At 41.2% G+C, this 11231-nt stretch overlaps 1 protein-coding gene across 2 annotated transcripts in view; it reads left to right on the plus strand.

The window, feature by feature from the left end:
- The window catches only part of GALNT13 (polypeptide N-acetylgalactosaminyltransferase 13), a 151640-nt gene extending 142714 nt beyond the window's left edge, over window positions 1-8926 (plus strand). For both annotated transcript variants that reach the window (XM_077936298.1, XM_077936301.1), the window contains exon 12: window positions 2397-8926. In XM_077936298.1, coding sequence (XP_077792424.1) covers window positions 2397-2537 — 141 coding nt within the window. In that variant the 3' untranslated portion in view covers window positions 2538-8926. The remainder of the gene's footprint in view (window positions 1-2396) is intronic.
- The last annotated feature ends 2305 nt before the right edge of the window (window positions 8927-11231 follow it).

The raw sequence follows: 11231 nt of genomic DNA on the forward strand, positions 1-11231 counted from the left end.
CAGCAAAATAAAACATGGGTACTACATTTCAGTGATAGCGTAGCACCAAGATTTTTATGCTTTTCTTTTTTTAAAAAAAGAACCCTTTGGGGTTTTTTATTAAAAAATCTTGTTTCTTGTGGTTCTGCGGGTTAAAAAAATAAATTGATCGTTTTATTTGATGACATCACTGGAAACAGGCGTACTGGCAATCAAAAAGCTCCCTTAAAAATTACCTCAAAGAAAGAGAAGAATAGCTATGAGACATTGTGACAAAAACAAATATTTCATTAGGCAGCTGGTGAATCAATTTAAGTCTCTGAAAAGCAGGTGACGAAATGGCAGTTCATTACTAGACAGAAAAGATTATAAGGTGGGCTTTTCGAGGAGTATTTTCACATCTTTTAAGGGAAAGGTCATGAAACCATCTAATAATCTTCTTAATCCAATATTCTAATACATTCTGTGGTAGCAAAGCTGGATATCATTTACATTTTTAACATGGCAGTACTGCAGTGAGAGCATGCACTCTCTCTAATCCCTTGATAATCAGGCACTGTTTCACAATAGATTGGGTGGTATCCAATGCTACTCACTATACATGGAGTAAACTCATTGAAATGAATGGACATAGAAAGGATCTCCCAGGGTGAGAGGCTGGGGGAAGAAACAGAAGTTTCCAGGAAGGTCTACTTTTCTCTATATGAATAAAGGATATGATACAATTGAGGTAGAGGGTTTTTAGATCTATTTCTCTTTCTTATTTTTTCCTTTTTCTTTTTTAGACTAGCTTGGTTTTTTATTGTAGTTTATGTTGAAAACATTCAATAAAAATATAAGGAAGGAAGGAAGGAAGGAAGGAAGGAAGGAAGGAAGGAAGGAAGGAAGGAAGGGACATGAGTAGCAGGTCTATTGATTTCCATAAGTCTACTGTGAGCAGAACTCAGTTGGACTGAACCCATTGAGCTAACTGGTTTGCAACGTATCAGTAAAGTCTTTGTGAATATATATTTTGTCACAATCTGAACCAAAGCTGTAGTATTCAAAACGTTGCTGCAGAACATTCCTACTACCCCCTCCGTATTTCAGGAAATTGATCCATTATCCAGACTCAGGTGCTGCTCATCCATTGCTCCTCTGTCTTACCAGAATTCAGATTCAGTTTATTGGCTCCTCCCACAGCAAAGTCTGGTACCAGTTGATGAGTTTCATGGCCTTTCCTGATTCAGGATATCTTCATAAATGCAGTGCTATTCCACTGGCCAGAGCATCTTAACCAACATGAAATCAAACACAGATTTCATAATAATTCCAAATGTTCCTACCTTCAGTGTCCAGCTCCAGGCAATTGCTGGTTTTGGCAGTATCGTGTGAATCCCCTGTTCTGTAACATAGGAGGTTGCTTTAATTTATACCAAGTCTACCTCAGTCCTGCTTGAGGGCTCTATATATGTAAGCTGCTCAGAGCTTCCCAAAAGCAGTGTTTATGTTTTAAACACAACATGCTGAAACTTTTAAAGGAGGATATATCGTATACATATATAACTATACAACTTTTAGAAGATACATGAAGGCAGCCCTGTATCAGAAGGTTTTTAATGATTGATATGTTTTATGTTTTTATCTGTGTTGGAAGATGCCCAGAATGGCTGGGGCAACCCAGCCAGATGGGCAGGGTATAAACAAACAAACAAACAAACAAACAAACAAACAAACATCATCATCATCATCATCATCATCATCATTACTAAGTACATTGTGTTAATACATAACAGTCATACAGCTTTGTACAACAAAACATTTATAATACACTTATAATACAAGATTTAAGAATTTTTAAAAAGAAGGCCTGAAAAGTAAAAGCTAACTTTGCCAAGTCAGTGAAAAGGCTGCCATAGGCAAAGGGGAATGGAAAAGAAGTATTGCATTGCGGCTGCAGCAGAACAAATCCCAAGCTCACTCTAGTTTCTGGAGAAACTCATGAACTGCTCTAAATGGCAGCACTCTTCACTTGGGTTGTGAAGTGTGGGTGGGTTCAGGCAAGACCAGATTTCAGCTCAAAGCAGTTTATTGTAGCAACAAGAACAAGACTGACAAACAGGAGCACTTTGCCCAATATATATACCTTTAACTGGCCAGGTAAAAGCACACACCTCACCTCTGATAGGTCGCCTTAACGCTTGCAATTAGCGAATTACAACACTGGCCCTATCTCAGCAGGGATCGGCTGCCTGCCAGCTACTAACAATGTCATCAGAGGTTTTTAGAATCCTCTCCATGTTTTGTTATACAGGTGAAGCTCCTGAGCTCCAGGAAGCCTTAAGGCCTAGGCCTGTATTGCATGCATACAAGCCTGGCTTTGGCCTACAATACATAACAATACATACATTTCGTTGTTGTTATTGTTTCTTTTGCAGCGACTTACCTTGAGGCACGTCAACAGCAACCAATGTCTCGACGAACCCTCTGAAGACGACAAAATGGTTCCTACCATGAAAGACTGCAGTGAAAGCCGATCTCAGCAGTGGCTGCTCCGGAATATGACCTTGGGTGCCTAAAAGCCGCGAAAGACTCGCTGTGTTTCCTCGCCAGGCCTCGCAAGGCTCTAGACCTCTTGCACTTCACACAGTTTGATCGAACAGAAGTCTTTTCCTCTTCCCATGTTATCGGTGAAGTGAAAGGTTTTGAATGCTCGGTTAAAAGCCCATCTGCTTTTTAATTGCTTAAAGCATGTTTGCACTTTTCCCTTCAGAATTTTTATCTTTTATTTTTTACTCATTCAGCTAAACACACAAGCGCTCTGCATACCGTTAAACATATGCTATGATCAAGACACGGTATTCTTGAGGAAAAATCAGACTCGCGGAAAGCATTACAAAGCTGAACTCCAAGGTTTTGTGGGGAGTGGGCTTACTGTTGGTTCTGTCATGTAATGTTGCTTGAAAGTGACCATGTTAAATGCCTTATGAAACCCACTTGTATCGTGAGAGATTATATCTTTTATTTATTAAGTCGATGTGCTTGTACTGGCCCCTTCATGGCAGCAAAGGAAGAATTAGTTTTTAATCTGCTGCCAGCCGTAACCAGCAGATAGCTCAGCTGAAAGAATTTCTGAGCAGTAAATTTACTGTATATAATGGGTGTCTTTCATGTATAATACTGGGGGGGAATGTGGCATTGCTGTTCTTGAAACGCCTTTGGAATATCGGCAAAACTAAATGAAGGCTATATGCCGGCAGATGGGAGGTAAAATTGAAATCACAGCAAAAGGTAATACAATGAAACTGAATTCATATCGTCCACAGATAGCATACACTCTTGGCAAAGCATAAGCCTTTGTGAAGCATAGTGATGTCTCTGGCCAATTCCCACGAACTCCCATTAATGGTGCAACTATAAGAGGTAGCAAAACTTGATCATCTTGAGTTGGAGTGAAACTCTTGAAACTTGTTCTTTAAAAATGTCAAGAGCAGGTTTATGCTAGGCACTTTACTGGAGTTCAAGTTAATCTTCGTTGCATTAACTGTCCACTTTTCCATATTGGTTATATTTATTATTTTGAAAGATTGCTTTTGGTGTTGCAGCAGATTAAGCATATGTACAGCCCCACCTAAAAACGTCAAAGCTTCCACCTATTAATACGTCTAGTTGAATGGTTTTATATATAACCGTAATAGAAACACGACTAATTAAAAAGCATATCTAATAAGCTTATGACCTGTAACGTAGCCACATTGGGAGCCGAGTTTGCTCAGGAGGTGGTTAAACTATAAATAATAATATTTTAATTAAAAAGAGGGGTAATTGTATGGCATAGCTCTATACCTATATGTAAGTGGGAACACATTGGGCTAACATTTGACTCTTCAGTGGTTCCGGTATTAGGTCTATAAGGAGCAATATTGAGTCTAGGGATGGGTGTGTGCTATAGTTAGATTTACAGACTCCTTGTATGTCAGGGCCATTTGCCATGTCAAAGTATTGTGCTTTATTGAATTGTATGGATTTGTCCACATTGCTTCCACAATACCCTGGAGAGCTTGGCTAGCCCTATTGCTTTCACATTGCCACAACACCTTGGACCTTAGGAGTCAGATAGAGCCTGTTTCTCTGAATGAGACCTGATACACTGTGTTTCCCTTTCATATATATCACCTGCCTGGAGTTTGAATATGAATATTTCTCTTATCCACCCAGCCATAGAAGTGTTCTAAGCTGCTACCATATCAGTATACTAGAGCTCCAAACAGGCTGTCAAGAGCCCAGCAGAGTCAGAGGTGAAAAATAGGGTGTAAATAGACCAGTGATCAGGTTCGAAAAGAAGTAGGCAATGATCCTGTCAGCCCAGAAGCAGGTATAGAATAGCTGGTGTTCAGATATCACACACAAAACTATATAGGAAGTTGCCTTATAGTAAAGTCAGACCATTGGGCCAACTAGCTCTGCACTGTCTATACAGACTGACAGCAGCTCTCCAGGGTTTATAGGGATATTCCCAGACCTACCTGGAGATGGGGAATGAGGCTGAGCTGCCTTCTTCATACAAGGCAGATGCTCTACCACTAAGCTACAGCGCTTCCCATAACAAGACTAGTTAGTTAATATAGTTAATGTAAATAGGCTGTATCAGCTTGGCTGATGCCAGCCAGATGCCAGATGAGGCAAGGCAGGATTCTGATTAGCACCTTATATGATGGACAAGTTGCCCAGATGTAAAGAGCCTAGGACAGTTCTTAAATAAAGGCTGTGGCATCCTTACTGGCTCCCCTGGTCACCCTCCTACAACTGCCAGTGTAGTGCTGGGGAAGAGTGTGGTTTTGGACACCTAGCCCCTCTCTCTATACAACATGTTATCTGGAACTTGGGAAACTATAAGGTCTCTGTAAGGGCCTTGGCCCATTGGAGGAACGCCCAAGTTTTTATCAGTGAGCACAGCACTGATGGAAATAAACCTTTGCTAAGAGTCCATATGATTCTTATTTTGGTATTTGAAGAAGTGCCTCTCTTTCTGTCAGAGAGAAATCTCTCAGCACCACCTGATAAGTCATCTCTATGCATAAGAAAGTAAGAAAAGCCTGCTGGATCAGGCCAGTGACCCATCTAGTCCAGCATCCTGTTCTCCCTGTAGCCAACCACATGCCTGTGGGAAACCCTCATTCTCCCCTCCTGATGTTTCCAGCAACTGATATTCAGAAGGATTCTGTCTTCGACCATGGAGGCAGAGAATAGCCATTGTGGCTAGTCAGCATGGATAAGCCTTTACTGCCAGGAATTTGTCAAATTCTCTTTTAAGGACATCCAAGCTGGTGGCCATCACTGCCACCAGTGAAGGGCATTATTTGGGACTTCTCGTTTTAAGCTACGTGTCCGTTTGAACCACAGTTTTTAATAGCTAGAGTAACAGTTCAGTTCACTTGCCAGCCCTGGCTGGTGTCTACTGAGGAATAAAAGTTGGTTACCTGGTTGAGCAGGCAAGATTTTAATCAAGCAGCCCAGAGCACAGTGCTTCTGTGCAGCATGGTTCTGTTTCACTTTTGCCCAGTGGTCCCCACTGGTGGAATTCTGGAGACAATGAATTGCACAATAATCTGGCAGGAATTGTCAGATTCTTAAGCAGGCAAGCCAAGGCATTGCCAAAATCAGTCCGAAGTACAAGCCCAAACAGAGGTGCTCTGTGTGGTTATATATTCAGCTTTCTAGGTCCAATGTGTCATCTTGCACTGGGCTAGAAGATAAAGGCAATGCACCCCCAGTTTTCATGTGGTCAAAAGTCCTGTTTTGCAATTACTGTATGTCAGTAGTCTCTGAATCTATGAGATCCTCATTGGGTGGCTAAGTATGTGGACCTAGGTTCTAGGTTCCTCAGTTGCCGTCAGGTATGTGTGCTGGGCAGAATCAAGGTTCAGGTGATCCAGTCCTCCTCCTAGTAAGCTGGCCTACTGGACTTTGGTGCCAGATTTTCTGGTTCAAGCTCAATGGCATTTTACAGTGGGAGACCTTGGTCAGGCACAGTGTCCCTTGTCCTTCACTGATCCCACAGCATCCTTTGAGGAGCTCCTCCTGCTTTTCACTACTGTGGTATCTGCGACCAAACAGTTTGATAGGAGAGCAGGAACTGCCAGCTGTTCAGTGTCACCAACAGATCAAACTGCTGCAAAACAAAGTAAAATGGGTCTGTTCAAGTTGAAGGTAGTCGAGCCAAGATAAAGAACCTACACCTTCTTTGTGAATAAGAAAGCAACAATGAACCTAACCGACCTAGCCAGTCACTGCAATCCTGTGCACAAGGGAGTGAATGCCACCAAACACAGTGAAACTTACATCTGAGTGAATATGCATAGATTGCACTGTACCACGAATGAGCAGAATCTAAAGCTATCTGCTACAATTTAAAATGGCATCATCACACAAACAATGCTATTTCAAAGAATTAAGGGCATGTCACCAGACAATAGGAAAGTAAGTTCTCCAGAGGTTCAACTTGAGTGCAGTTGCTGGCCATCTCTCTTGCTATTTCCCCTTCTCTGCTTGAGGGGGGGTGGGAATCTCACCTTAGGGGAAGAAAAAGAGGTTGCAGTTGGTGGAATGGATGGATGATGATGGAAGAAGCTTACTGGACCTCACCTGCATCACCTGCAATGGGAAATAATGTCCAATGGGAAATGATGTCCAGAGAGCATCATTTCCCACCAGTCCCAATGGGCCTTCTTCATTGCATTTATATCTCACGTCCCCAACTTGTGACTTCTTTCTCTCTTAGGGGGAGGGGCAAGAGTAGCGGGCAATGAAGGGCAGAGTGAGGCATGAGCAGGATCAAGACAAGGTGCCGCCTTGAGGTACCGATCTTTATTCTGCTTGCTGCTAATTCTAGCCCACCAAGCTGAACTCATTGCTCTCCCCATTCTTGCTGAAGAGTGAGTATAAAACTGACAACTTAAAAGTTCCCACCACAGTTCTGCTATTATATTCCTGTGTGGCCTTGGCAAACTGTTTAGGCTGAAAGTGGAGTATGGCGTTTGTTATGTTTTATGTGTGGTGCCCTCTCTGTGTTTAGAAGACAAATACAGAATTCACTGTTCGGGCATTTAAATGAAACTCAGTGCCCATGTTTTAGGTCAAGGACTTTATGGTATCAACAAGTTGTGGGTTCAATATTAAAGCTGTTTTTGAAAAATGTAGAACTTGATTTATCTTCGTTTCCCCATCTGTAAAATGGGGCCAGTTGTTCCTGATTTTCACAGGGGTGTACTGAGGGCTAAACAATATTTGTATATAGCTTTTGAAATGTAAAATAATAATTAATATTATCATTCAGAAATGCTCTAACAAACCTCACAGTTCTTGGTTACAGTCATAGAACGACAGAGGAACACAAAGCTTTTAGAGGAATATATGAAATGTGAATATTCTGAAGGCAAGAACAGTATTATAAACAAGGCAAGAGTATTAAAGTCCCTTATCCTGGGCAACCTTATGAATTACTTGAAGAAGGTGGAATGGGTGTGTAAATTATGAGCCAGTGGTAATGAACTCACTTTGTCTTCAAAGACAGCTTCTAGACTGTTGAGACCCAAGAATGGTATTTTTTATCTAATTGCAAACTAGTTAGGTAGCCTTTCAAAAAGAGATTAGTACTGTACTCTAACGAACACAGTCCAGTATTTTCTTTTACTTGAAAGTAATGAAGATCATATCTGATCATATAAATTTTAGTTGCATCTCATTTGTAGATGCTAAATGCAGTCTCGAATGAGGCAAAAATACTGTTGAAGGTGCTGAAGTGCAAAGCTATGAATTAGGCTATAATGGTTTAGGGAGGAAATTTGAAGTAGGATTTCACAATGTCGCTGTCTTCTAAGTCCTTCTGAATCGTAATAGTCTTTGGACACATCTGCCATTTCCAGCAGGACATCGGAATTGTAATTAACTGTTGTGACAGCTACGGTTTGAGAATTCCAAGTGTATTCTCTCTCTCACACACACACATACACACTTGTATTTCAATGTATGGAATAGATTAAACATCTGCTGCTATTACTGTACAGCATATGAACACATCTGGTGAGATTACACCACTTCTAAACTGCTACTAAATATAAGCTACTGTTTGATCTCAAGGTGTTGAATGAACACCAGCAATGTGTTTTCTTTTTTAAATTAGGTTATGTGAATTATTAGTGTTAAAAGTGTTTTCAAACATTCACACATTCTCCTGGAATCCCAGTTTCGTCATTTCAAATACAAGGGAGTCGTCTTTTGCCCCTGAGACAGCAGGTGGCCAGGGCAGCTGATAAGTCCGCATCTTTGCAGCGGGGACAAGACTCAATGTATCTATCCAGTGATGGCCAAACTTGGCCCTCCAGCTGTTTTGGGACTACAACCCCCATAATACCTAGCTAAACAGGACCAGTGGTCAGGGATGATGGGAATTGTAGTCCCCAAACAGCTGGAGGGCCAAGTTTGGCCATCACGGATCTAGGCCATTCAATACATGACATGCAGGCAAATCCAAGTTTAGCTTAAGTATACCAATATGGGAAGTCCCAGCCTCCTGATGAGTATACTTGTATGGTATGCATGTGTGCAAACATTTGTCACACCCACATAGCTTTACGTGTATATGTAAGACATCTCAAGTTGTGTAACTAAAAAGCATAATTTATGAAGTGGCCCTTTAAAATGACAATGGTGGACTTTGCAGTTTTTTGTTTTTTTTTTAAAAAAAAATATTATTATTTCCCATGTTCAAAGGAACCTGCGTCTGAGGAATTGCTCATAAAGCTTCTTGAAATGTTGGAACGCAAATACATATTTCATATGTACAAGTGGGCAGTGGATTAAGAATTACACCATTTTAAATGTTGTAACAGTTATTAAATGTTAACTCTGCTGTAAATTTTAAATATTTATACATTTTGTAGAAATAAAATATGCCAGTTTAGTTTTATTTTAGTTTGGCTTTGTCTTTGTTGTAGGCATATCTTCCTGTAATCAGATAATAAGCATTTTACCAGAAGTTTCTTTACCAGTAGTGTAAGTCATTTGTATATTATATAGGACAGTTTTTCAAAAAAGGAATTGGATACTTTATGTATGAAAAAGCAATATGTATGAAATAGGTTCATACCTATATCTTTATTGTGCTTGATGATTGCAATAGTGTGGTGACTTGGATGTTTGAGTATGCCATTGTAGATGTCAACACCACAGGCAGAATTTTCTTCTCTCTTCTTACGTCAATTTCAAATACAATCCCTTTCAGTGGAGCCAGTTCACCATTCATTTGCCCAGGCATCAAGGGATACATAATGTCTATCTGGATCAAGCCCATAGGCTGCAATTCTATTATGTATCCATAAATCTAACTGACTGTGCAATGAGTTTTGAATGCATAGCTGTGTGCAAGTATACATGTGCCAGGATTTCTGCCAGCAAGGATGTGTCGTGCACAAGCCGTGAAAATGTGCGCACAGAACACATCAGAATCATAAGAGAGTTTGGATTTGGATTTGATATCCTGCTTTATCACTACCCGAAGGAGTCTCAAAGCGGCTAATATTCTCCTTTCCCTTCCTCCCCCACAACAAACACTCTGTGAGGTGAGTGGGGCTGAGAGACTTCAGAGAAGTGTGACTAGCCCAAGGTCACCCAGCAGCTGCATGTGGAGGAGCAGAGACGCAAACCCGGTTCCCCAGATTACGAGTCTACCGCTCCTAACCACTACACCACACTGGCTCTCGAGAGAATGGAGAAACACTGTATCGCTGGTTAATAATCCTTTCCATGTTTTGGAATGAGCTCATTTGAATGCGGGCTAGTCCAAGCTTTACAAATCAGAGAAAATATGGGAGGGAAAACTATGGCCCTTTTACTGTGAGGTGATACTTTTCTGCCACGTATTTGCTCTTTTATGTTTCCTTTCTAAGGCTCCTGATACAGAAGAAAGCCACTGCACTTTACTGCGCTTTGAATGAAAGTAATTATTATTATTATTATTATTATTATTATTATTATTATTATTATTATTATTATTATTACCCTGCCCATCTGGCTGGGTTTCCCCAGCCACTCTGGGCGGCTTCCAACAGAATATTAAAACACAATAGTCTATAAACATTAAAAGCTTCCCTAAACAGGGCTGCCTTCAGATGTCTTCTAAAAGTCTGGTAGTTGTTTTTCTCTTTGACATCTGCTGGGAGGGCATTCCACAGGGCGGGTGCCACTACCAAGAAGGCCCTCTGCCTGGTTCCCTGTAACTTGGCTTCTCGCAGCGAGGGAACCGCCAGAAGGCCCTCTGCGCTGGACCTCAGTGTCCGGGCAGAACAATGGAGGTGGAGACGCTCCTTCAGGTATACTGGATATAGAACCCATATCTGACATTTGGTGACTGATGCTTAACAGCTCTGCATAGGTGCTCAGGATGTGTGTGGAGAGAAACATGTTCACGGCCAGCCCCACTCTCAACTTACATCTTCCTTGTCTTGTCTGCACAAACCTAATGTGCTTATTAGCTGCACGTGTGAACTGGAACCTGCAAAACACACATGAACAAGCAAATACATACACAGTGGCTTGTCTCGCACATATTGCCAAGCCCTTTGTTTGTTTAACCAATTGTGAGTTGTCCCACAGGTGACCAAACAAACCATGGCTTGATTCTCCAATATTGGGATTGTTTTCCAGTTGCTATTGTCCCGTACCTCTGTAGATAGTTTTCACACCCTCCAAGTGTACCTATTTTCCAGGGACAGTCCCGGATTCACAGTAGCCGTCCCAGTTTTTGATTTGGTCCTGGAATGTCCCGCTTTTCCTTAGGACGTCCCTATTTTCATCAGAGTAATATTGGAGGGTAGGGTAAGACGTCACTATTTTCATCGGATAAATGTTGAAGGTTATGGAGTTATGCGATCCCCAAGCCAAGGAAATAAGTAACTATGCAACCTTTGCTGTATTCAAAGAGAAGCACTGTGTTTACATGTAACACCAAGCCATAGTCAAAAGAAAACCAACAACAAACCACGACTTCAGGTTGTGCTTGGTGGCAGTAAACTATCCATAGTTAAATTTCTGAGCAAGATTCACACATCATATTAAACTACAGCTTAATAAACCGTAGATAAAATGAACCATGGCTTGGCATTATGTGTGGACCAGACCAGTATAATGAACACATGTCTGCACAGGGTTCAAAGGCTATATAAATTAAGAACATGGTCTTGCTATGATGCAGAAAACTAAAGTAAGTCCCTTTG

Source organism: Podarcis muralis, chromosome 1, assembly GCF_964188315.1.
Source record: "Podarcis muralis chromosome 1, rPodMur119.hap1.1, whole genome shotgun sequence".
Classification (NCBI taxonomy): Eukaryota; Metazoa; Chordata; class Lepidosauria; order Squamata; family Lacertidae; genus Podarcis; species Podarcis muralis.